Source organism: Podarcis bocagei (genome assembly GCF_964188305.1).
Source record: "Podarcis bocagei genome assembly, chromosome: 1".
Taxonomy (NCBI): Eukaryota; Metazoa; Chordata; class Lepidosauria; order Squamata; family Lacertidae; genus Podarcis; species Podarcis bocagei.
Genome location: NC_138125.1, coordinates 137,195,499 through 137,222,691, shown reverse-complemented (window position 1 = coordinate 137,222,691; position 27,193 = coordinate 137,195,499). Strand labels below are relative to the sequence as shown.

Below are 27,193 nucleotides of genomic sequence, written 5' to 3'. Positions count from 1 at the left end.
TACTGTTATTATCTGCTAAGTTTGTTTGCTTTTCTTCACTTAGTTTTTGTTGTTGTTGTTCTTTTCATATTATAAAATAAAAATTACTCCACATGTATAGAAAGAGAACTGTAAAAAATACAAAGGTTAAAAAATAAAAAGGAAGCAAAAAAAATTAGATTACCAGTTAGATGAAAATGGACTTGACACAAAGACATCAGATTCAGAAAATAACTATTATTAAATAGTACAAAGATATTATCAAAACCACACATATTACTACTGGACTGAAAAAAAAGGGAAAACAATGGGGAAAACTTAAAATTCACCATGTGCTATCCAATAAAAGAACTTCATGAGACTGACTTTCAACATGTGATGAACATGTCCCCAAAGTAAAACACAAACACACAAAATGAGCTATGAGGAACCAAAAATAAATAAATGCTAAGACACACAATTAATAATGAATGGCAATTTAAAGTTGTGTAAGTACCTTGCACTAGCCAAAATGACAGAATTAATAAGAGATGCTCAGGCCGAAGGTAAACAAGTACCATTCCACAAACAATGTTTGGTTGTGCTTCGATTAACTTCATAGACATCATGGAGAAATGTATTAAATAAATGAAAACAGATTATTTGTAACTTGAAAAAAGTGTCAAAGCCACAAAGAGATGGAAGTCACTAATATAGCAGGGATTCAGACGTGTTTCACAAAACAGAAAGAAAGTTGCTGTGGGAGGAAAAAGGGACAAACACTTTGTTATCGGGGTTCACATATCCTGTTAAAAGGGAAAATTATTTCATGTGAGAAGCCTGTCAGGAAATGCTGTTCCTAAAATTCTCATTGAGGGGGGAATGCTTTGATATTTACCTGTGAAAAGAATTTGGCATGTTAAGATTTGGAACCTGGAAAACTCTTGACTTTTGATGGGCTAGGTTTTTTTTTTTTGTTTTTTTTTTAGCCTTTTGTCTTAAGTAGCCCCTGGAGCAAAGACAGATTAAGGGTGATTTCCTTCAATGGTTCCGACTTTTCTTTTACATTTGGAAATTTGGAAAGCTTTCTCCCTGCAGCACACTGCTCTCCAAACCTTCTCTCTCCCCCCTCCTTTCTCTCTCTCTCTCTCTCTCTCTCTCTCTCTCTCTCTCTTTAAGCTGATCTAGCCTCTGTGCATGTGCAGAGTTCATGTCTCAGCAAACCTTTTATACCATTGAAAATGTTGCATCTTTTGGCTCAATTAGAATAAGGAAGGGAAAGGTAAGGAGTAGATTTTAAAAATAGGGTTAGATTTTAAAACAAAAAAGAGAAACTCAGCAATTCAAGTATTCACCATTCAGCCCAAGCAAAGGAGTGCTTCCTTTATGTACAGGAAAGGGCTAATATCCCTCTGGCCATTCGCGGAACAATCAACCGCTCTCTTATTTATGAGTAAAAATGGCCAGAGAGTTAGAATTCATAGGATTTTATTTATTTATTTATTTTAACATTCTCAGTCATGGTCAAGGCTAATTCTACTTAACTATGTGAATTTTTATGTGCTTAAACTTTTAATAGACTTTTAAGTTTGATTTCTTTTTTTTTTTTAAATAGTAGACAAAAGGATAAATACTGTAATCACTCAAATGCCTGATATCACCAGTTCTGCTTCAAAACATCACAGCTTTCACCTCTCCTCTTTTAAAAAAAACAAAGAGCAAATCTGGGCTGAATTTCAACTCATCACCTCACCAGAATTTAAGAATTACCCTCCAATGCTTGCAGACCCATGTCCTTCCACACAGCCACAAATTGGGAGAGTTGAAAGGGACCCTGGGGTCATCTAGTCCAACCCTCCAAATATAGGGTTCACAGCAAGATTTCGCAGCAAGATTTGTACTACCAGAGAGAGACACACATACCCATGCACACAGACACAACTGGGGAAGAGACCACAAGCCATGCGCCTATCATGTACTACGGAAGAGGAAAATAAAAGTACCCAACTAGTTTAAGTGAGAGTTTACTTCCTTAGACTAAAGAGTGAAAGTTCCTAGATAAATTATCTTTAAAGACTGAAGTGAACATTTTTCCTAAGATAGGGAGAGGATCTCTTATAAAGCATAGTTAAAACAGCCATAGATTTGATTTAAAGGGAATACAAACGTGACAATTTTTCCTGAACTTGCAGAGGAATAGTAAGCCTAATCTATGCCCTTTGCAGTTTCCTTTAAAGGAAGCTTACTCGGGAGTAAATTTACCTGGCACAGAATAAGAAGGAGAAGGGGGGAAAAAAAAACCCTGAAAGAGACAGAGTGAAACAAGGGGGGGCATTTTCTAAGAAAAGAGGCCAGGACGTCTTATAGAGACTGATATCAGGAGCCTTACAATAACTCTTCTGTCCAACCAAATCAAAGTTAAAACTGGACTCAAATATTTTCTTAGAATGAACACCATACTTTTATAGGCATACGCTTAATGAAATACATACACTGCATTTTAGCTTGAGAGAGCAGTTGTGCTCAACTAGGCTTTTGCAGCAGAAACATTAGGTTAAAAGCACCTTCCAAAATAAGACTGTAGACTCACAATCTCAAAAGTTGGGGCAAAGCAAGAGGTGGGGTAAACATTTGCACACTTCATTCTCATCTTCTCTTATTTAGGACTGCTAAGATCCAGCATGGCTTCCTTAGATTTAAATTTTGAAGCAAGCTTGCAGTTTAAACTATGCACACTTAAGAAAGGCAGTCTGCCAGAGACAGAAGGAACAGACAACACACATAACAGACAACATGTAAACATACATATTCTCATATATGTATTAACAGACAACACACATAACAGACAACATGTAAACATGTAAACATATATATTCTCATCCTTTAGTTGGTTATTGCAAGGAGTTGGGCCACTACCTTTGGCTTCATTAAGTGAAATTAGTAGGAAGGTCCCACATGGTTTTATGAGCCTCCTTGCCTCTTCAAACACACCACCAGGTAATCAGACTGGTAGGGCTCACAACGCTTGGTTGACTGGGTACCCCTTTATAGATGCATGCGTTGCTGTTGTTGCTCTTTTGCTTTTTCCTTTTTTTGGGGGGGGGTCTGGGATAGAGAAGGGGAAAAAGAGGGGTTGATTAGGATTGGTATGTCTAGGGGTTTGGAATGCTTAGTACAGGGACGTATAGTAAAGAGGAGAAGGGGCTTCTAGTTGCCTGGCAACTTCCTTAGTGGGTTTTAGAGAGCTCTAGCTATCCGGTTCCTTGCGTTCCATTTCCTATTTCCTTATTTCCTATTTCCTTATTTCCTTATTTCCTATAACCTGGGGTCTCTTTCCACTCTGCCGGTCCTGCCCAATTCCTCATGGGCTATCCCTCCTGGCAACCTCCTACCTATCGTCACATCTCAGGAAAAGGGGCCCTGCTGGACGCCCGCGCCATGCGGTGCCAGATCGGGTGGTCCCTGGATAGAATTTCGAACTGAAAATCCCCCTTGCTTTTGGAAGCGGGCTCACGCACGGTTACGTGGCACCGACCAGTGCGGCTGGGATTGGGATAGAAAGCAAGACCACTTCCCGCCCCCTTGCCGGGCGCTAGAGAAGTTCGGAAAGAGAGCTCCAACCCCTTGCTTTCAACTGGGATGCCCGTTGCGGAAAGTCGGCTGTCTTTCCAAGCCGGGTCTCACCGTCTTACTTTCGGACTCCCAATTGGTGCGGCTGGCTGGAGATTTTAAGGAAAAGAGATAGAGCTCAGAACCCCCCTTTCGGGTTGAGCAGCGGTCCACGGTCTCTCTCACTAACCGGACCAAGAGAAAGGCAAGAAGGAGCGATAGAGAGGAGGGCAGAGAATTCAGTTGCCAGGAGATTCCACCCCCTTCCCACCAGTGCACTGGATTTTCCTTTTTCCTTATACTCACGCGTCTTCTATGATGATCCCGGGATCGATGAATAATAAGCCGGCTGGATCCCTCTTTTGCTCCCCGGCTGAACTCCTAGGGCTTTCGATTACCGCCCGGAAGATGGCTGGGGGTCCAAAAGGATCTTCCCAGGCAAAATGGCCCGGAGCCGGCTGAAGATTTCGGGGCCCCCAGTCAGCAGCTCGGGAGAACCACAAGCCCCACGTTGGGCAGCCAACTGTTACGGCTAAAATCTGGGTGCGGGGTTACTCTGCCACCCAGCTCATCGGACTAAGTCCGTGGGTCCCTGCGGAAGAAAATGAGCTCAGCCGGACACAAGAGCAAACTGCAGAAGGTCCAAGTTTATTGCGCAACAGGTTCAAGGCGAGATTGAACCCAGAGAAAGGGGTGACATGAACTTTTGAAATTTCCCTCCATATCCCAGAATACAGTGCAAAATACATCCCAGTTACATCATGAATACATTAAGAAGAGGTTGGGTTACACAGATTAACATATGGAGGAGGGAGGGGTGAATATGCAGAGAGCTGGAGATATGCGCAGATAAACACATCCTGAGAAGGCAATGGTCCATGTTTGCATAGTCTGTCACCTGGCATCGCCTGGAGGAAGGGTTTGGCAGAGTGATTTTGACTGGATTACTTGAGAGATTATGGAGGACAGGGGAGGGGTGATGGAGTCCTAGAGAAATTGAGCAAATATATTGTAGTGAAGAAGACATCCCCCCCCCTTCCGTAACACTATGCACAGCGTGAAGTTCTATACTTGCTCCTGTATTGCCAGATGGAACCAGCTAGCTCGAGACAATCTGCTGGAGCCTCTTTTACTGTTTGATTTTATTCAGTTTGTAACAATTAATGAATCAAAAGGTATGCATTATTTTCTCTGTACAGGCAAGGACCAATTTAGGTGCGTCCGAATGATACACAATCATGCACAAGCGCATAGCACCGAACTTGGAAATAGCCCCAAAATGTCGTAAAGATGACATGAAAACGGGCAGAACGGACTTAGGCTCTGCTGACGCATGTGGGGGTCCGGAACAGAAATCCCGCACAAAACAAGTGTTGCCTGTATTGTACAGTGACGTCATGTAAAAGGAAATTTGAAGGAAGAGGGAGATCTGGCAAAGTGAAAGATCTGGTGGGTCTAATGCACAGAATCACAGAATTGTGGAGTTGGAAGGGACCATGAGGGTCATCTAGTCCAACCCCTTGCAGCGCAGGAATCTCATGTCCAACGTTGGGCTCAAACCCATGACCCTTGAGATTAAGAGTCTCATGCTCTTCCGACTGAGCTATCTCAATATCCAATTTCTGTTTGGGCTTTCCTTGAGGCTTGCCTAGATTAAGGTACTTTTAAGTGATGGTTGGAAAATGCTTGGTTTGACATCCTCATTTGATTTGATAGAATCAAGAACAGCCTCACCCAAATAGATTTTTTTTTACTTTCAGTTGACCAAACCTCATATGAACCAGGTTAGTTCCTGAGTTTGTTTAGGTCACAGACAATGCAAACAGCTACGGAGTAACCTGAGCTTAAGAGAGTTATTCATAGGAGCATGTTAGCAACGCACAGGGCTGGGCTTAGTGACTTTGTATGGGGAAAGCCAGCAACCACTGAGAAAATGCTGCTGTTGTTCAAGCAGAGCAATATCTTAGTAACCATGCTGTGCACACTGCAAGAGACACTGTGTATTTGAAAGGATTCTCTTTTCCTTTGTAATTTGGGACTGAAATTATCACAGAGACTTTATGGAAAATTTCGACAAAGAGCCTGGAGGAAGAAAGAAGCAACACGCATTTAAAAACAAACTACTGTCCTTTGTGATTTGAAGAGCCTGTTGCCCTGAAATTTTGTCATGATGACAGACTCGGAGGTGGCTGATCACATGACTCGACTCAAACTCAAACTCCTTGAGAAGGTAAGGTAATTTTTCTAAGGTCATATCTAGGTTATAACTTTCAACACTATTGTTTTTGCAAACTAGCACTAAATTGGTAGTGGGCAAAGCAAAAATATCCGAAGCGGGATTTTTAACTAGTTAACTCTTCTGCCCTGTATCCATCCATGCTGATCAGCAAAGGAGTTTACAAACCCTGACAGCTAATATGTGATGTCCATATTGTGTGTGTATCTGAAGAAGTGCGCAGGTCTCTAAGGTGCTACTGGACAATTTTTTAATATATTTTGACAGTCTACCCTTATTCATGATGCATCAACTTCCCAACTTTCTAATATAAAAGTTAATATCTCCCTAGTTGAACATGGGGTACCTTCCTGGGTTATATTGAGACTTGTTTATGATTTGAAATAGGCCTTGTCTTAGCTATTTCCCCTCCCACATTTCCTTCATTCTCAAAGCCTTTTCTATGTTAAACTTACTAAAACCATGTTCACCCACTCATCCTTCCAGACCTGCCTAATTTCTGGCCTAACACAATCCCATAAGTTACTCAAGAGTTTCCCCTATATACGCCACAGAAAAGAGCCAGGGTAGTCTAGTGCTGAGCTTTCCAAACTGTGTGTCGTGACACGTTAGTGTGTCGGCTGCAGTGTGTAGGTGTGTCACACAAACGCTCCCCGCTCTCCTCCCAGAGAGTTGGTTTAACCTCTGGTTTGCTAGTGAAACTGAATTACTATGTTGTGAAGTGATGCATGTCAAAATCATGTCACCACCATGAAAAGTTGGGAAAGCTCTGGTCTAGTGGATGAAGTGCTGGAATAGGATAGGACCACAGAGATCAGGCTTCAAATCCCAGCACAGCCATAAAGCTCAGTGGGTAACCCAAGATGGACCAGTCATTTTCTCTCTCTCCACCTCACCCACCTGAGAGGGTTGTGAGGATCAAGCAGGCAGGAGGAGAACCAGGTATGCCACCTGCAGCTCCTTGGAGGAAAAGCGAGATCTAAATGTATTTTTGCAAACAAGGGTTGTTTTGTTTACAATCCAGCAGTATAAAAATTGTATGAAATAATAGAAAATAAATTATCAATACATTTATATCCCACCTTTTCCCTACAGAGCTCCCCCTCTCCGTTTTATTATCACAACAACCCTGTGAAGTAGGTTAGGCAGTGAGTGGCCCACAGTTCCCCATTGGGGATTTGAACCTGGTCTCTGGGGTCGTACGCCAGCACTCTACACTCTAATCAACTTAAATCCTAAGAAGGAATGCAAGCACACGGCAAAGAACTGTCTTAGGACAAGAAAGAGCTACAGGAGAGGGGTTCGGGTTCTGGTGAAAACATTAAGTACTAAGTATGACTCAACAGGGGACGCGGGTGAGGCTGTGGGTTAAACCACAGAGCCTTGGCTTGCCAATCGGAAGGTTGGCGATTGGAATCCCCATGATGGGGTGAGCTCCCGTTGTTCGGTCCCAGCTCCTGCCAACCTAGGAGTTCGAAAGCCCGTCAAAGTGCAAGTAGATAAATAGGTACCGCTCTGGCGGGAAGGTAAATGGCATTTCTGCGTGCTGCTCTGGTTTTGCCAGAGGCGGCTTAGTCATGCTGGCCACATGACCCGGAAAAACTGCAGACAAACGTCGGCTCCCTCAGCCAGTAAAGCGAGATGAGCACCACACCCCCAGGGTCAATCGCAACTGGACTTAACTGTCAGGGGTCCATTACCTTTACCTTTTTATGATTCAACATAAACTAGTGCTAACAACTCCCACTTTCACAGCGCACAGATTGCACAAATCTTTGTAGGTTTTGTGATGTTCAATTACTTGTTGACAGTCAAAGCTGAGGTTCTGATTTTTTTGTTAATCCTCATTCTGCTTTGATCGACAGAAACTAGAAAATGAACGTGAAAACATCGATGATTTGGAATCTTCCTTTTCTGCAGCAAGTAAGCAGTTAAAGCTCACTCATATCTCCATATGAATCAATTTGTAAGGTTGGTTTGAGGGAAAATGCATTAAACAGGATTTCTCAACATTTATTATGGGATAGATGTGGATTGTGGCAAACTTTCTTTGCATTCCATTCTCTGCAGATCCATGGGCCTATAGGACTTCTGATGGTGAGGAAGGCAATGAAAACCCACCCTATATTATCATTATTTATCATCATTATTATCATTATATTATCATTATTTATTAGATTATTTACCTTCACATGTGGTCCCAAGACATGATAGAACAACTTTAAAATACAATGCTAAAAAGAGTTTAAACATAAGAGAATAAGAAACATAAGAGAGCACACATCCTGGGTGTCAAAACTAGGGTTAAGAGGCATATGACAGAAACAACACAATGAAGGTGCCAGACACCCCTTTGTGGGTAGAGAATTCCAGAACAGAGGGGCTCCCACTGTTATTGCCCTTTCCCAGGCTGCTGCTTCCCAAATTTCTGAGGATGGTGGAACTCCCGGAAGGGTCTGTAGGGAAGGATATTTGGGGCCTGAATCATTTAGGGCTTTAAATACTAGCGTGAGTGCCTTGAATTGGATCCATAAATGAACCACCAATTAAATGCCTTTTTCTCCCTCCTTTATCTATCCCCCTTTCCTTTGTTTTGTAAATTACTGAAAAATTGTAAAACTAAAGGAGACGGCAGACTCTTTCCAACTGTTTTTGCAGGGAATTACGGCAGCCATGGCAATGCATTGCAAAGTGCATTGAGACGAAGAAAGTATCTTCTGCAGCAGCTCAGGGTATGTTTCAAGCAGGGGGTTGGACTAGATGACCCTCAGGGTCCCTTCCATCTGTACAATTCTACATTTCTATGATTCAGTACTATGAAGTTTCTTCCAACACATGAAGGCTGCAGTCCTGCATTCCTAAATGAGAGTACCTGAGAGTAAGTGCTATTGAACTCGATAAAACTTTCTTCTGAGGAGACACACATATATAAGGTCAGATTGTTAAACTCTTGGAAGTCTCTAAGGATGCTGTTGAGAGTTTTCTTTGGAGGGAAAAATTCTTGGCTCCAGCATGGAATAGCCAGACCAGCCTGGTAATAGCTTGCTAAAGATGGGTCCTTAAGGCAGTGTTTCCCAACCTTTTTTGGGCAAAGGCACACTTGTTTGATGAAAAAAATCTCGAGGCACACCACCATTACAGCCCCGTGACGTCAGCGCGCAGCGTCACGCCGGGAGGGACGCACGAAAGTGTAAGTTTCAATTTTTTTCCCTCCCCCTTGCCGGGGAACCTCCAAGCTTTGGGGGTGGGGGGGGGGAGGAGGCAGCAAAGCGAGGCAGGAAGGAGAGCGCGGCTTGGCTGGGTGAGCTTTGGCAGGGGCAGGGAATGAGAGCCGCGAGGCGGGCGTTGCGGACGGAGGCGCTGCCCGCCGAGCTCGCAGGCAGCCAGGCAGGCAGACGGCGAGAGCCCCGCGCTGGGCGGCCTCTCCTCGCCGCCGCCGCCCCGCCTCTCGCCGCCCAACTCGCTCGCCTCCCTCCAGGCAACATCTCGCGGCACACTAGTGTGCCGCGGAACAGTGGTTGGGAAACACTGCCTTAAGGAAACAAAGGAGTAGCTCTGTGCTGGGGAGGGGAGAAGGGGGGGGCGTCCCTCCCAAACTGTCTGTTAGTTAGAAAGACAAAAGGCCAGAGTTGAGAGTCTGCTGTTGAGTGAGCTAGGAGCTAGATGCAAAAAAGTTGCTGGCTGGAAAAGGCAGAGAGAAAGCCGTAGCTGAATTCTGCTTGAATCCAAGGCTGTGGCTATGGGAGAAACAAGACCTTCTTGGGATGTCAATGCTGTGAACCCATCCACCACAGGCTCAGGTTGTATATATGTGTAAATGAAACATATAAAGACACCGCAGTTTCCACTGTGCCTCATTCCCAAAAGGAAACATGAACCCTGTGTGAGTGCCTGGAACCCCTGGAATCTCTCACTACTTGGAGGCTGGGGTGGCAGACAACATGTTACCCTGCAGTCTGGGCAAAGCACATAGCTGTACAGCAGTTCAACTTAACTAAAACTTATGTGGTTCAAGTTAGCTTCGTCTCCTTCTGCTACTGCTTGCCATGGATTGGCTGGATGCAGAGGAGTGGTGGGAGGAGTGGATGGGACCCCCAAGGGAAAAAGGCTCAGAGCCAGGAGACTGGTGGTGGGATGAGGGAGAAGACTGGGAGGAGGAGGTGTAAGCTGAAGAGGCAACAGGGTTTAGTGAGCAGGAAGAGGCTGTGGCAGAGAGCAGTCCAGAATCAGAGGCAGAGGAGGAGGCTGGGGGAGGGCAAGAGGCAGAGACCAGGCAGGCTGCTGAAGAAGCCAGAGGTCTCCCCTTCCTGCAATGACTAGTTTCCCTCCTCCCTGGTCTCCCAGAACCCACAGAGGTATGAAGAGGACAGAGCAAAGACAGACAAGACAGAGAGGTTGCTTGGGAAGGATGCAGGGGAGGAGGAATCTTAGGGAGCTGTGGGAAGACTGGGATGTTCAGTCCTCACAACTGCCTCATTGGGCAAGATCTGCTGGCGAGAGTTACTGGGCTTACTGGACCTGAGCTATGTTGTTTCTTTGAATAAGTTAATTTTGCTTTTCACATTTGGCTTATGTTAAACCCATTGGGCTTCTCATTCTTGATGGCATTCCGTGCATTGGGTAAAATGTCAGTGGTTTGTGTCTCTCAGTAGACACAAATATTGTTGGCCCACCATGCTCTCATTGCTCCTATCAAATCCAGAATTTCTTATACCAGCTTTAATGTTTAATGGAATTGGGAAGAAGTGCAGTCACTGGTCTCCTATGTCATGAAAAATTTAAATATTTTTAGTAAATAGTTAAATTTTTCATTTCTCACTGATACACTTGGCATAACAAGGTTTGTGAATTAGAAAAAAATGCAACATAACTCATTTTTCCTCTTAAGGAAAGCTTATATATTTGGTATTGTAGGAGCAAAATGTTCTGGAAGAATTGTCATTACCACGTGGCTTGCCAAGACTCCAGAGGAAGCACTTCAGACCAGAACCAGAACATTTCTACCAAATTCCTCCTCCTCTTCCTCCTCCTCCTCCACCTGAACAGCCAAGGATTATCCAGCAGACAGTGAGTGCCTAATAATAATAATAATAATTTTTATTTATATCCCACCCTCCGAAGCTGAGCTCAGGGCGGCTAACAACAATCAAATAATCCAACATTCTAAAAACATTTCATTATAAAAATTAATTAAAATCAAATTGATGGCAACCGTTAAGCAAAATTCTGTGCAGATTGCCAGAGGAGGGAGTCAGGCTGCGCCCTGACCAAAGGCCTGGTGGAATAGCTCTGTCTTGCAGGCCCTGCAGAAAGATGTCAGGTCTCGCAGGGTCCTAGTCTCTTGTGACAGAGCGTTCCACCAGATCGGAGCCACAATCGAAAAAGCCCTGGCTCTAGTTGAGGGCAGCCTAACCTCTCTGAGGCCTGGGACCTTCAAGATGTTTTTATTTGCAGACCGTAGGTTCCTCTGTGGGACATACCAGGAGAGGCGGTCCCGTCTTTTTTAATTATAAAAAAGAACTATACAGTTTGGAACTGCAAATGATGGATACAGAGATGAATGATGCATTTTTTCATTAACAGAAACCTGGCAGTGGATAATCCTGTCTAAATTCCTGGCCCGAATTTCCTGGTGCTGATCATTCTTATTAACAGATGAAAGCTCCAGCACTGTGCGTGTGAAAGCATACTTGCACAGGTGTAATAATGGAGTCTTTCACATGAAATATTTAGATCAACTTTGTTTGAGTCAAAATTTCTAACTAAATGTAAAATGTAAATGTAAAACTTAGAATTGGCTTGGGAAATCTATAGCAGAATATTTTTTAAAAATTTTTCGCTTTCAGATTATCTAACATAGTGTCAGGGACTATGCTGAGGAGGAATGGTGGGAGCCTCCCCCTCCTCCTGCTCCTGATCAGGATCCTGAATCTTCCCAGGAGCAGGAGGACAGTACAGTGGTACCTCGGGTTACGAACTTAATTTGTTCCAGAGGTCCATTCTTAATCCGAAAATGTTCTTAACCCGAGGTACGCTTTCACTGCAGCGATTTCCATTCTCATCCTGGGGCAAAGTTCTCAACTCGATGTACTACTTCTGGCTTAGCGGAGTTTATAACCCGAAGTACCATAGTATAGATTTGGAAAAGTGGTTTGCAAAGGGACATCGTTCAGAAGGCAGAAGCTGGGAAATATTGGATGGGGAACAGCTAGGAGAAGAAGGACCGGAAGAGAGAGAGGTAATAGATTTACTCTCTCTGGAAAGCATTCATCCACTCTCCCCAAGGTCAAGAAGAGCTGATAAAGTGGCAGAATAGAAAGCACAGAGGGTAGGAGCTCAGGTTACAGTGACATGGGTGACTAGGGAGGAAGGGGTGGAACTCTTAACTGGGAGCACCGTCATTCCTAGGAAATGGATTCTTTGTTCTCTCACTGTGATCATTGAAGGTTATAACTGGTAAGAAGACTCCTTTCTCTTTGTTCTGCTTATCTACTGCCGGGGGGGGGGGGGGGGGAGGAAGCCGATTACCTGAAGCTGACACATAGTAATAGCTTTCACACATAATATAAAAAGTATGAGAGAAAGTACTTTCTGATAGTGTATCTATAGCTAACACTACTGGATCCCTGCAGTACCCATATCTAGGAGGCAACAAATAGGATTCTAACATTCACATAGGACCTACAAAATGTTTTATTCCTTTTTGGTAGCTGCATTACAAACAAATAAAACAACAACAAACAAACATGTATAATTCCATATCCTTTTTTTCATAAACCTCACTTCTCCGACTCCCCCAAACCTCCCCTTTCTACATCCTAATTTCCAAAATTATTTCAGCAAATCCTAACACTTATTTTAGTCCAATTTATCCCTTATTTATTCCTTTCTTTTACTTAATCTTATGCCGCTGTATTCCCCTTTTTTCAAGAACCTCAACATTTTAGCATTCATTAATTTTGTAATGTTTCTTCAGGTAGATTTTAAATTTTTTCCAATCTTCATCCGCCGTCTCTTTCCCCTGATCACGGATTCTGCCGGTCATTTCAGCCAATGCCATGTAGTCTATCACCTTCATCTGCCATTCTTCCAGGGTGGGTAGATCTTGGGACTTCCAATGCTTTGCGATGAGTATTCTTGCTGCTGTAGTAGCATACATAAAGAAAGTTCTGTCTTTCTTTGGCACCAATTGGCCGACAATGCCCAAGAGAAAGGCCTCTGGTTTCTTAGGGAAAGTACATTTAAGTACCTTTTTCATTTCATTATATATCATTTCCCAGAAAACCTTAATCTTCGGGCACGTCCACCAAAGGTGATAGAAAGTACCTTCAGTTTCATTACACTTCCAACACTTATTGTCAGGCAAATGGTAGATTTTTGCTAGCTTGACGGGGGTCATGTACCACCTATATATCATTTTCATAATATTTTCTTTTAAGGCATTACATGCCGTAAATTTTAAGCCGGTGGTCCACAACTGTTCCCAGTCAGCAAACATAATATTGTGACCAATGTCCTGTGCCCACTTAATCATAGCTGACTTAACTGTTTCATCTTGTGTATTCCATTTCAGCAACAAGTTATACATTCTTGACAAATTCTTAGTATTGGGTTCTAACAGTTCAGTTTCTAATTTTTATTTCTCCACCTGGAAGCCAACTTTCCTGTCTTGTTTGTAGACCTCCATTATTTGATAATAATGGAGCCAGTCTCGTACTTTAGTTTTCAATTTCTCATGACTCTGTAGCTTCAATTTGTCACTCTCTTGTTCCAAAATTTCCCAATACTTTGGCCATTTGGCCTCCATATTGAGTTTTTTCAGAGCTTTAGCCTCCAAAGGCGATAGCCATCTAGGAGTCTTATTTTCCATCAAGTCTTTATATCTAATCCAAACATTATATAAAGCTTTTCTGACAATGTGGTTTTTAAAGGCCTTATGCACCTTAACTTTGTCATACCATAGATATGCGTGCCATCCAAATGCATTGTTAAAACCTTCTAAATCCAAGATATCTGTATTCTCGAGGAGCATCCACTCTTTCATCCAGCAGAACGCTGCTGATTCATAATACAGTTTTAAGTCCGGCAGGGCAAATCCCCCTCTTTCCTTTGCATCCGTTAATATTTTAAATTTTATTCTGGGCTTTTTGCCCTGCCAGACAAATTTCGAAATATCCTTCTGCCACCTCTTGAAACAGTCCATCTTGTCAAGAATTTGCAATGTTTGAAACAAAAATAACATTCTAGGCAACACATTCATCTTGATAGCTGCAATTCGGCCTAACATTGAAAGCTTCAAATTTGACCATATTTCTAGATCTTTTTTAACTTCTGACCAACATTTCTCATAGTTATCTTTAAACAAATTCAGATTCTTAGATGTCATATGAACCCCTAGATATTTCACCTTCTTAACCACTGTTAAACCTGTTTCCTTCTGGAACTTCTCCCTTTCCATGACTGTTAAATTTTTTTCCAGAACCTTAGTCTTTTGTTTGTTCAATTTAAATCCGGCCACTTGACCAAATTCTTGAATTAACTCTAGAACCCTTTTTGTACTAGTGTCTGGCTCTTGTAGAGTAAGTACTAAGTCATCTGCAAAGGCCCTTAACTTGTAATGTTTACCTCCGACCTGTACCCCTTTAACCAGCTGGTCACCTCTGATCATGTTTAGCAACACCTCCAGAACTGAAATAAAAAGTAATGGGGAAATTGGGCACCCCTGTCGTGTCCCTTTTTCTATTTTAAATTCTTCAGTTATCACATTATTTACAATCAACTTAGCCTTTTGTTCAGAGTATATAGCACCCATACCATTCTCGAATCCTTGGCCTACCCCCATCCCATGAAGATTCTTTTTCACCATAGGACCTACAAAATGTTTTTCACATAGGACCTACAAAATGTTTTATTCCTTTTTGGTAGCTGCATAATCCTCCTGTTCTTTGGGCCAACCCCTTAACTATCAGATAATTGTAGCTTTACACAAAAATGGATCGTGTTGTTCTGCAATTGTTAGCTGTAAATGACTCTTGCCAGGTGTTGAAGTAAGAGGACAAGTCCCGCTCTTAGACAAAAGCAGAGTCAGGCAAGCTAAACAGTGAAGGTGCCAGATACATCTCTTTGGAGAGAGAGTTCTACAACCAAGGACTTACCACAGAGAAGGCCCTCTTCCGCCATCACACCTGAACTTCTAAGGGTGGGGAAACCACCCAAAGTCAGTTAACACCTGAGAGAGAGACTATAGGACATGAGGCAGTCTTTAAGATACTTGGGGGCTTAGTTGTTTATGGCTTTAAACGCTAGCACGCGTACCTTGAATTAAGCCTGGAAACAGACTGGAAACCCATGTACGCCATTGTTGAACTCCAACTCCCACCGCCAGCATGGCCATGGGTCAAGGTGAAGGCCAACAATGTCCGCTCTAGGAGACACTGATGCTTGCAGAAATAATCTAGAATATGAATACAGCAAGCCTGCAATTTACAGTGGTGCCTCGCAAGACGAAATTAATTTGTTCCGCAAGTTTTTTCTTCTTGCGAGTTTTTCATCTTGCGAAGCACGGTTTCCCATAGGAATGCATTGAAAATCAATCAATGCGTTCCTATGGAGACCGTCCGGGGACAGAGGGGAAGCGCCGCGCGCCTTCCCCTCTGTCCCCGGACCTGTTTAAAGCAAGGGGCGGCAGGGAGAAGATTGCTTCTCCCCGTTGCCGCCCCTTGGTTCAAAAGGGGTCCGGGGAGAGAGGGGAAGGTGCGCGCGCCTTCCCCTCTGTCCCCTCTTTTGAAGCAAGGGGCGGAGGGGAGAAGATCGCTTCTCCCCGTTGCTGCCCCTTGGTTCAAAAGGGGTCCGGGGAGAGAGGGGAAGGTGCGCGCCTTTCCCTCTGTCCCCGGAGATTGCGGGGCTGGCAACGGGGAGAAGCGATCTTCTCCCCACTGCCCCTTGCTTCAAAAGAGGTCCGGGGACAGCGGGGAAGACGCGCTGCGCTTCCCCGCTATCCCCGGAGCTTGCGGGGCAAGCTTCGTTTTGCGAAGCAAGCCCATAGGGAAATGCGTCTTGCGAAGCGGCTAAGAAAACGAAAAACTCCTTCGTCTAGCGAGTTTTTCGTCTTCCGAGGCGTTCGTCTTGCGGGGCACCACTGTACATGGCAGTTACATTCTGGGAATCATGACCAAAGCTAGTCAAAACACATTGGGTTCAAGGGTGGGTGGGATTGCCAAGTCGTTTCTCTAGAACCCCACCCCCCTTTCCACTGCTTTTTGCTTTTTTAATTTTTCTACTACACATGTAATGCTGAATGCAGACAAGTTAAATGTGTGTAAGTTGAGGGAGGCTCAGTTTTGTTGTAACTTAGACACACCAATTTTGTTCTGTCTACACACCAAAAAAGGAATCCTTGGAAAAAGACAACTTCTCTAGCAGTTGTTGATGGTGCCTCTAAGTTTAATGGTGATTTAATGTGCCGTGCAAACCAGACATAGAAGAAACTGTAAAAAATAATAATCCTTGATTAGTCCAATAATGAACTGAACACAAAATATGTATCAGTTTACAGTATTTGCTGCCTAGTGTATTGAGGACTGACAGGATTTAATCAAAGTCTAGGATTTTGGCTACACTTTGATCAGTTATTATTTTGTTTTTGCTTCCTTTCTTTTCCAAGTTGCCTCAGCAGCCAGCAACCATTATTCAGCAGATTCCTCAGCATCCACCGCTCATTACCCAGATTCCACCTCCGCAGCCTTGCCCAGGCCCTCGCTCTGGCAGTATTAAGGAAGGTGGGCAATCCCATATGCATTGAAAACGGGGGGGGGGGACTTTTTCTGGGTGCATTGAAAACGGGGGGACTTTTTCTGGGTAGACGTAGGTTAAATGTGCAGAGAATTACAGCACATCTTACAACCCTGTGCATACTTAGGATTAAGAGCCACTGAATTAAGTGAGATTTACTTTTGAGTAAAGAGGCATGGAAACAGGCTGTGAGGCCCTTTTCAGATTTGCCGAGCATTTTTTCCATCTCACATCATCCCTCCTGCATGTACAGCATAGCATGGAGAGATGCCTGCGAGAAGTAAGGTGTGCCTTGCTACAAACTGAAGCAAGCTGGCAGCCCACATAGAACCAAACTTATTTCTGAGTTTATTTAACTGCACCACATTTTCAGAGCGTTATACAGTGGTGCCCCGCAAGACGAAATTAATTCGTTCCGCATTTTTTGCCGTCTAGCGAATTTTCCGTCTTGCGAAGCACGGTTTAAACGGCTTAACAAAGTCCTTTCCTATGTATGGAAGTTGGGAAAATTGGATACTTGGGATGTTTCCCACAAGGACAGAAAAGATCAGGAGATGCTTCATCGATTTTCAGCATCACATATAGATTGACACTTCAGTTACAAGATAATACAGTTAAAGCTCTTTGCATCTGTTTTCCTGCATAGTGAAGGACTGGTCTTGCCACCAGTGCTTTTTTCCTCGGGATACACAAAGGTATACAGTACTGGCACCTTTAAAAAAAAAGTTAAAGGTGTGGCACTTACTATAACAACTTCAAGGTGAGTACTAGAACCCTTTTTTTCAAGAAAAAGCACTGCTTGCCACACATTTGCATATACACTGGGTGCATTATCCCAACCTCTGGCAGACCTGTTGTCTACAACTACACAGTATGTGCCATTCCACAGATAAAAGGAATTCTAGAGGCATCTTTATTTCTTCCTTCCTGATTACTGGTTTGCAAATAATCACTCCAAGTTACTTATATTGCTGATCTTTCATAGTTTAGAATACAAAGGAAACAGGCAGAGCCGCTGCTGGGCTGGTTTTATTCAAAGGCTTTTGAGCTGAAAAGACGAAGGCTGCTTCTCCCTAGCATTCTGTTGTGATCTATGTAGTAAGCAGAGTGTTGTCTCTTGATCCTGATCTTCATGTTTTCCTAGATATGGTGGAAATGATGCTAATGCAAAATGCACAGATGCATCAGATTATTATGCAGAACATGATGTTGAAATCTCTGCCGCCACCTGCCTATTCACCAGCTGGTGGGCATGGAGTTCCCGTGCTTCACCATGGACAACAGGTAAACTTGTTTTTAAAGGACACTAAATGTTATCTGATTGCCAAGGCGGGAGTCAGGAGAAGATCAGCAATAACTCGCAAGGTGTCCTTGAAGTTGAATTCAGAGAAACAAAACAGCTCAGGGCCAATGAGCACAGCCACTGGTGGTGGGGATAACAAATAAAAAAGTCTACATTTGAAAAGAGAGCTTATGAGCTCCACAGAAGCTCTTCCTGCCCTCCATGCCACGCCGCGTGTAATTGTTACTTAAATAATGTTAACAATCTGGAAAGTGTGCAGAGGAGGGGGACCAAGAGGACAAGGGTGTGGAAAACAAGCCTTATGAGGAACAGTTGGGGGAGCTGGGTTTCTTCAGCCTGGAAAAGAGGAGACTGAGTCAAATTATTTGAAGCCAAGCCAATAGCACAACTTTTCTATGGTGCCCACTTGGGTCCCTTTTCCAATTTGCACCACTAGAACTTGTATAATCCAAATTTCTAAGGTCAGTCCTTCATGTTCCAAAATGTGTCTCTAATGCTACTCTAAGACTAGAGACAGGCTTCACAAAAGTGGAGGCTAGAGTGTGGGTGACCATAGTCAATTATTGGCCTACACTATTGTCAGGAAACTGACATCAGAGCAACAGGAGAAGGAGAGGCTCTCCGATTCTGCAGGGGAAGGTACCAGCACTAGGGGGAGACGCAGCTTGATAGAGGGGGAAGGAAATCAGCGTAACACCAAGGATCCAGGAGAGCAAATGGGGGAAGAGGGGGAAGGGCTCCGGGATTCTTCCTTGGAAGTCAGTGAGGAGAGCACTGGTCCTCCACTACCCACGCCCTCCCTGCGCAGAAGACTCCCGCGCAATGAGAGGCGGAGACGATTGGGTGTCAAACAGCTTTTATGCTGGCAAAGGTTTAAGAAACGCCCACAGACAGATTCTGCTAGCGACTGAGGCAGCCACGCTGAGATGGGCTGTGCAGTCAAGACGGTTTAACCCAGGCAGTTAAGCTCCCAAACGGGGACAGTTTACGCACGAGTAACTCCAAACCACTACAACTATCTTTCTTTCCCCGTGGCCTTGCCCCACTAACTATGAACGATGACTTTCAATCCACGTGGAAACAGGCAGTGGCCACTAAAATCTCATCCCTGGGCTTCTCTCCAGGTCTTCCATTTAACATGGGATATGATCAGGCTAAAGCTCTCATTAAACAACACGTAGCACCAATTGGATCTAGCCAGGACTCCAACTTTTATTGCCAAGGAATCCACCAGGTACTTTGCCCCCCCCCCCCATGGCATATCTAACTAAACTCAAAGTTCCTAAACAGCGAAGGGCTTTTAGCCTGGCTCTGTGTCATGCCCTCCCCTCTGCCATTATTGAAGGTCGATACAGGAAGATTGACTAACTGGAGAGACAATAGCCCTGTGACTCGGGACAAATAGAAATGGTGACACTCGTATTAGCCTGATTTCCCCACTACTTCCTAAGCACCAGGGGCAGTTCTATACCTCCCTGATGCTCTCAGATACCAATCCTGCTACAACACACACTGTTGCTAGATTCTGCACAGCAGCGTTCAAAATTCGTCGGAGGAGGACCTGTGCCACAAACCAGATTTAATGAACATATCGGAGTGCTTTGTAAATTAATAGTTAAAGTCTTTTTATACATCAACCTTTTATGCTCTTCCACACGCACCCTATCATGGGAATTGGGGTTGCTTGTGTGTAAACCTCCAGCCGTTCCCAACTGCTTGGGGTGGTTGCGTCTTTCCCCGGCTGAGCAGCCCTTTGCGCTGCTGCTCAATCGCTGGCAGAATCCGTCAGTGGGTGTCTCCTAAATTTCCTCCAGCATAAGAATTCCTTAACGGACAACCTTCGCCTCGCCTCTCTGCGCGGAAGCCTTCTGCGCAGAGTGGGCGTGCCAAGCGGTGGTCCTCCACTCTCCTCACTGACTTCACTAGAAGAGTCTCGGAGCCTCCCCTCCGAAGTGCTCTCTGCGTCTCCCTTCTTCCTGGTGTCACCTGGACTTCTTTCCCCAGAGGACGTCCTCTCTCTTCCCTTACTCGTTCCCTCTCCTGCAGAATCTGGGAGCCTAGCCTCTCCACTCTGCTCCGATGTCAGTTCCCTGACACACCCAATGCCTTCTTCTAGCTTCTTTTAAATTCTTATAGACTTTTATATTCACCTTCTGTTTTAATACCTTTTAGCTTTCCAAAACACTTTTCAGATTTTAAATGACTGTATCCCACCCTTTTATGCTGGTCTATGACCGTAATAAAGATTTGTATTGAGGAGACTTAGAGGTGATAGGATAACCATCTTCAAATATTTAAAGGGCTGTCACATGGAAGATGGAGCAAGTTTGTTTTCTTTTGCTCTGGAGGCTAGGACTCAAAGCAATGGCTGCAAGTTCAGTTCCAAGAAATGAGATTCTGACTAAATATCAGGAATAACTTTCTGATAGTAAGAGCTGTTTGACAGTGGAACAGTCTCTCTTGGAAGGTAGTGGATTTTCCTTCCCTGGAGGTTTTGAAGCAGAGGTTGGATGGCCACCTGTCATGTATGATCTAGTTGAGATGCCTTCATTGCAGGGGGTTGGACTAGACGGTCCTTGAGTTTCCTTCCGACTCTATGATTGTATGAAATTTGGAAGGCATCATGATTTTATTACCAAATCCAGACTAAAACCAGATTGAAATGGATCTAGATAATCCATCTCATTCAGAAACTCCTGGAGCTGAGATGCTAACGTTTAGCAGGGAGGGGACCACTGGCTGTGCCAAGGAGGTGCTTTGTGCCTCTTTGAGAGAGGCATGAACATATAGCACAAGCTCTGACCTGGCAGCACGGGCTGTCAATTGTTCATATCAGGAGTTGTCAACCTGGTCCCTCCCGCCCACTGGTGGGCGTTTCAGGATTCTAGGTGAGCGGTAGGGGGTTCTGCAGCACAAGCTGAATCCTCCTTCCATCAAGCACTGGGGGGCGGTAAGGAAATTTTACCATCAAGAAAGATGCATTGGTGGGCGGTAGCTATAAAAAGGTTGAGTACCCCTGGTTTATATACTGAATTCAAAGGGATGGTTTTGACCTTTAAAACCTTATGCAACTCATGACTTGACACATAAAGGACCACCTTTACCCATATGAACCTGCCCAGATCCTGAGATTATTCTCTGAGACCCTTCTCTGCATGCCACCTCCAAGAAGAGATCCAGAAGTTTGTGATGAAAGGAGAGGCCTTTTATGTAGTAGCCTCTCCATCTATGAAATGCTATTCCCAAGGAGACCCACCTGGCATCAACATTGTCGTCATTTTGGTACTAGGCAAAGACTTTTGTTTTCCTGGGCATTTGGGCAGAGATTAGTAGAGCAGCCACGCTAATCTCTAAAGCAGGAGGGGAAAAATTCTCCTCAGATCCCAGCCTTCCAGGCCAAGTAAGCCCCTTGCACAGTGCTTTAAATCACCTGGGCTTCAGACTGCTCATCGGTTTGGTAGCACTGAGTTTACTTTCTGTAGGCACTTGCTGTGTGAGTCAATTCTCCATGGGGAAACTCCAGGAGACTTTGGCTTTACTACCCATCAGCTGTTAGGCAATAGAGCCGAATCCTGCTCTCCCTTCCAATGCGGAGTTGGGAGTGCACTTTAAGGCTCCCAGTTGTGCGCTGGCAGCTTCATCTGTCCTTTCCCCACATCTAAGGTGTGGGGCAGGTGGGCATGGTTTGGGGAAAACTGCCTCACAGGTCAAATTGAACCCCTGGCAGGCTAGGTTTGGCACAGATGCTGGAGATTCCCCACCCCTCCTCTAATGTGTTCAACTTGCTCTGCTCCCTTGCCAGTGGCGTAGCGTGGGTTGTCAGCACCCGGGGCAAGGCAAGTAATTTGCGCCCCCTAACCCATGGATTTGCGCCCCCTAATCCTAACCCCCAGATGTTGCGCCCGGTGCGGCTGGCCCCCCCTGCACCCCCCACGCTACGCCACTGTCCCTTGCCAATCCAAGCATGGAAGAAAAGACAAGCAAGGTGCCTTTTATTGAAACAGGCAGAAATTAGCTACCAACTGTTTGGAAAACATTTCTTACTATGCAGAAGTATTGATTTTACTAAGATCTTCGATCCAAAAAAAAAAACAAAACAAGTGAAAGAGGAATATACTGCATACCTTGCAACAAGAAAGGTTATAATTTTACCTGACATTTCTTGCAGAGGAAACAGGCCAGTGGTTTATGGAAATTGTTTGTGGGGCTAAAACATAGAGGGATCTTAAGCCAAAAAGCTGCAGACTGGATCAGCTTCAGAATCTGAACCTTATTCTTGCCTATCCCAACAGCTGGGTGAATGTAACACACCTTCCTTTTCTTATCTACCTGCAGCTGACTGCTCCGCTTCTAGTAAGAGCAGAGAAGTCACGACCCCCAACAGTGCATCATCATCACTACACACCTCCAGGGATGCCAGCAATCCCATCTCAGCTTGGCTTTTCCATGGGCCCTTCTGTGATACAACCTGGCCTTGGCACACCACTGGGAGGATTCCCACCTGATTTACATCACCTGCCCATCCCAACATCTGCAGCGTATGTGTAAGTCAATATATGTAAGTCAACAGGCTGCCACGCTAGGAACATGGTTTCATTAGAAAGGCGGCTGGTTTCTTACAGTATTCCCAATTCCGTTTTATTTCAATATTGTTACTGGCTGTAACAGAGGCACAAAGATAGAGCGGTACCTCGGTCTTTGAATGTAATCCATTCCCGGAAAACCATTCAAGATCTGAAATGTTTGAAAACTGAAAACTCAATAGCTGACAGCTAGCTCTCAGGATCTTGCACTCAGCGGAAGCCATGTGGTATGTTCGACTTCCGAGGCGTGTTCAAAAACCGAAGCACTTACTTCCGGGTTTACAGAGTTAAAAAACCGAAATGTTCATCAACAGAGACTTTCGAAAACTGAGGTACCACTGTACAATACCTAACATTATTTTGAGAACTAAGAAAGTAATCAATTCAGGCTACTTTGGCTCAATTGTCAAGGAAGGCACCAGGTCTCATATGAGCTCCCAGCCCCCTGCAAACTCATATATAGGATGCCGCAGTTTTTAAGTGTCATACAAATGCCTTCTAAATGATAAAGCAAGGGTGCATGTATAAATTAATTCCTTGCAATGAATGCACATTTCTAATGGCTTGTTCTGTCTTCCAAGTGTACCTACCAATGGACTGCTTGGATTACCCTCGGGTTTGTAGACTTCTACAGTGCCTGACTAGCAAAGGTAACCAGAACACAGTCTTCCTGTGTTCATATTTGGTCCTTCTCTCCATGTGAATTTGGCCTATTAGTCCAGGAGCCCATGTCATCATAAGTCTTAAGATGATGATCAAAGTTATGGTGTTTCTAAAGCAGCCAGCCTTATGAGCAATGACTGGGGCATCTAGTGGGTGGCAAGCAGCCCACCCCTTTCTTGGGAGGATAATTAAATCAGAAGGTAAATGGGTGAAAGAAACTGTCTGTGTTCAGGGATACTGTGCATAATTCAGAACTGTCCAATCTGACTGACATTGTTTGGGATCATCTTTCTGACCCTACCAGAAGGGGGTACTTGGCTGTTTCACTGACAGTAAATGGCTGAAACAGGCAGTTCTGGGTAGAGATCTCCTTCCTGCATCTTAAACTATCTACTCCAGAGATGCTTTAGCTGCCCACATCCTCACCTTAATCCCCACCAGCAATGGGGTCCACTTCTGGGTACCACTTCAGATGACAATTCAACTGACACATCACTCAATATGCTTTCACTTCACTTCTCACTTCACTATTAACTATTCCTGATCCAGTCTTTTAGCTTTTCAGAAATAAGGTCATAGTTTACATTTTTAATAAAGATTTCAGAGCTGGCTGAAAACTCAGCCGGCCTGTAATTTCCCACAGAGGTAAGCATCTTGCCTCAGGGTTATTAATGGGTGAATAACAGTGAATCAATGAAAGAGAAGTTTAAAATAATAAAACATTTCAGTAGCACTGTTGTAAAAATACGAAGGGAGGTTTGAGACCCCTTGTGGGTCTATTGAGGTTGGAAAGAGTGGGTTGATCGTAACCAATCAAAGTGAAGCAAGGCAGCTTTAAGCTCTGATCTTTTATTCTTACTTGCAACTGGGTCTTTACAGATGAGCAGCAAAGAACCCTGTCGAAAGATGAGCAGGGAGCCTTATAGCTTAGGTTTTTGGGCAGCATAAGGTGTCAGAGATTCATCATATTACACGTGAAATGAGATGCTGCAAAAGGTACACAGGTGCAAGGTAAAGATGCAGCGTGCAAATACATTTACATTTGACAGGCATGACAATTAGGAAGAGGGTTTTCTCTGGAGTTGATAGCAGGATTCTAGAAATAACAATAGAATTGAAGACTGGTGTGAGTGACAGACAGCAGAGCCAGACCAGTTCGGTGGTGCTTTTCCTCAGAAACTCCACCAGAAGGCGGGAGCCTCTCTCCCACTGGATACCTAGACAGCAAACCAGAGGGGAGGGGGTGGAGCCAGCACTTTTGGAGAGAAAATAAGAGGAGCTGTTTCTGAGGGAGAAGTCCTTCAGGGCTGGATTTGGGATGGGAGAAAGGGATTAGGAGAGGATTTGTCCGAGGGAGAACTGTTTCAGATCTGACTGGAACATCTGCTCTGAGGAGACTATCCATAGCCAGAGGAAGGAGCCTTGCCACTTAGATGGGGAGACTGAGTTGAGGGTCTGGGGAAGATAGACAGGAGTTACCTGGAAGGCTGAGTCTGAGGCAGGAAAGGGAGAAGATGTGGTAATATGGACTCCAGTCAGGAGGGGAGGGTTCTTCTAGAAAGAGAAGACTCCCAAGCCATTCACAAGGGGTGTGGGGATCCCCTGGGTCTGCTTTACTAATTCAAATACCTCAGGAGTGGGATTGTTAAGAAAGAGGGGAACTGAGGAAAAGTGCCCCTCACTTGTGAACCAAAGAATTAATCTGTGAAGGAAGTTGTGCTGTGCAAAAATTACTTAATTTTACAGTGGTACCTCTGAGTTGCGAACGGGATCCATTCCGGAGCCCCATTCGCATCCTCAAGCGAACTTAACACGCGTCTGCATGCCGTGATTCACCGCTTCTGCGCATGCGCATGACACATTTTGAGCGTCTGTGCATGCGTGAGCGGCGAAACCCAGAAGTAACGTGCTCTGTTACTTCCTGGTTGCCACGGAGTGCAACCCGAAAATGCTTAACTTGAAGCGTATTCATCCCGAGGTATGACTGTAACACCAGTAACAACTAATTAGCAGAAACTTAGTTAAGCCTTTTACCACCTATTCTAGAAGCAAGTGACATCTTTATATTTAGTTTAAGTTATCTTCTATTCGAAAGAATGCATTTCCTGAACCAACTTTATTTCACAAACTCCTTTTTAATAAAACTTTTCTTGTTTGTTTAACCGACTCCTGCCTAAGACTCTAATCCCTATGTTTCCCTCACAAAAGACACCCCCGCAAGATGAAATGTGGTAAAAGGTAGAAATTCATTTAAGGGGCTTACCACGAGGTGTGCATGCAATGTTTAATTGGGGCAGTAAGCAGGGTGAGTCTGCTACTTTATTAATTGGTGGTAAGTGGTAGATCTGCTACAACTGGCATTCAGATGTGTGGTGAGAACTATTTAGCAAGGAGTCTTTTCTTTACAGCATGAAATGAGATTAAGAGTGCGGTGAACCCCTTCTTGGAAGGCAAGCGGACAACAATCTTGTGACCTGAAATAAGGAAGGAATGCAGTAAATGAAGATTACATTGGGCAGTGTTTGCTTAAGGGAAGAGTTGTATCCATTTACAGTTTGCTTCAATAAAGTTTTAGCATCTTTGATACATAGCTATTGGTTTCATTCTCATAATATGTTGTATTTATGGTTACACAATTGGTTACATACATCCAAAGAATACAATCATTATACAAAGGTTTCATTATACATAGGTTTTAAACTATACTACAGTCTATATCTCCTTCATGGATCACTGCTTTGTCATGGTGAAGGGGCTTGAATAACTCAGAGAAGCTATGGTTTTCCCAGTAGTGATGTATGGAAGTGAGAGCTGGACCATAAAGAAGGCTGCTTGCCGAAGAATTGATGCTTTTGAATTAGGGTGCTGGAGGAGACTCTTGAGAGTCCCATGGACTGCAAGAAGATCAAACCTCTCCATTCTGAAGGAAATCAGCCCTGAGTGCTCACTGGAAGGACAGATTGTGAAGCTGAGGCTCCAATACTTTGGCCACCTCATGAGACGAGAAGATCCCCTGGAAAAGACCCTGATGCTGGGAAAGATGGAGGACCCAAGGAGAAGGGGATGACAGAGGATGAGATGGTTGGACAGTGTTCTCAAAGCTGCTAACATGAGTTTGACCAAACTGTGGGAGGCAGTGGAAGACAGGAGTGCCTGGCGTGCTCTGGTCCAGGGGGTCACGAAGAGTCAGACACAACTAAACAACTAGACAACAACAACAGTCTATATAGAAAAGTTCAGGTTTGCGATCTTCTTTATTAGATTCAGGGTGGGTGAATCATGTTCAAATCACATTGTTTTATTGGTAATACTTCCAAGTAGGAAGAATATAGAAGAAGAAAAGGCAAATGCAGTTTCCTTAGTGAGTTTTTGCTAACGATTCCCCATAGTGAAGATGAGAAACCCCATTCAGTTTGCTAGTACTGTAAATACGTTAACAAGGGAATTGCGCTAATGAGGGAAACCTGTGGAGTCTGTGCTGCGAAGGAAAAGGGGGGTGTCTTTCCATGAACCTACAAACTTTGCTCCATGAACCCCAGGGTACATTTATCTACATGTGCCCCCTACATTTGTCTTTTGCGGGCATTTTCCCTTGTTGTCTGGGCAGGTCTACATCAGCACACAACAAGTAGTTAAGATCAAATGTTAATGGTGACAGTAGATATAGCATATCATAACAAATGTCAGCCTATTCAAATATTCTATAAAACAACAACAGTATATCGGGGAAATCAGCCGAATGCCCAGGCAAGTGAGATCGCTTGGCAAAGAGAGCGGACCAGTGGACTAGGGCCAGGTGCATGTAGTGAACCCTGCCAGGATCTCATAATCACCCTCTATCTGTAAAAGAGGACACAAATTTGCAGGACACAAAGTATGCAAATTTTATGCAAATTTGTGCCCTCTGAAATATTTTATGGGGAGGGGTCCCCTGAAGGGACCTCAGCCCCTAGGAGTTGGCTCCTATTGGGGGGTGGGGGTGGAGTCCAGGCTCCATACAGGAGAATCATATACCCACCAGCTCTTAGAAGCACTTTTTGCCCTTATTTT

The 27,193-nt window shown here is 44.2% G+C and overlaps 1 protein-coding gene across 5 annotated transcripts; it reads left to right on the top strand.

Annotated features, from left to right (window-relative positions):
• The first annotated feature begins 4,765 nt into the window (after positions 1-4,765).
• On the top strand, positions 4,766-25,727 carry LOC308581011 (uncharacterized protein C21orf58). Of its 5 annotated transcripts, none has more exons than XR_014004867.1 (9): positions 4,766-5,797; positions 7,669-7,726; positions 8,429-8,535; positions 10,718-10,870; positions 16,467-16,581; positions 17,739-17,878; positions 22,233-22,455; positions 23,062-23,130; positions 25,552-25,727. XR_014004867.1 is itself a non-coding variant. In XM_081183433.1 (9 exons), the coding sequence occupies exons 1-8, from the start codon at positions 5,735-5,737 to the stop codon at positions 23,102-23,104; spliced, it is 888 nt and encodes a 295-aa protein (XP_081039559.1). In that variant the 5' UTR covers positions 4,772-5,734; the 3' UTR covers positions 23,105-23,130; positions 25,552-25,727. The 5 variants fall into 5 exon arrangements, 4 of the variants coding, with proteins under 4 accessions (XP_081039562.1, XP_081039559.1, XP_081039561.1 ...); XM_081183433.1 differs by having other exon boundaries at positions 4,772-5,797; positions 22,233-22,441; XM_081183434.1 differs by having other exon boundaries at positions 4,785-5,797; positions 8,462-8,535; positions 22,233-22,441.
• The last annotated feature ends 1,466 nt before the right edge of the window (positions 25,728-27,193 follow it).

What these genes read in the sequence shown, in the direction of transcription:
- LOC308581011 (XM_081183433.1), top strand. Translation starts at nt 5,735, where the DNA reads ATGATGACAGACTCGGAGGTGGCTGATCACATGACTCGACTCAAACTC. An exon ending in CAAGGATTATCCAGCAGACA is followed by an intron (nt 10,871 to 16,466) that starts GTGAGTGCCTAA and finishes TTCTTTTCCAAG; the next exon opens with TTGCCTCAGCAGCCAGCAAC. An exon ending in CTCTGGCAGTATTAAGGAAG is followed by an intron (nt 16,582 to 17,738) that starts GTGGGCAATCCC and finishes ATGTTTTCCTAG; the next exon opens with ATATGGTGGAAATGATGCTA.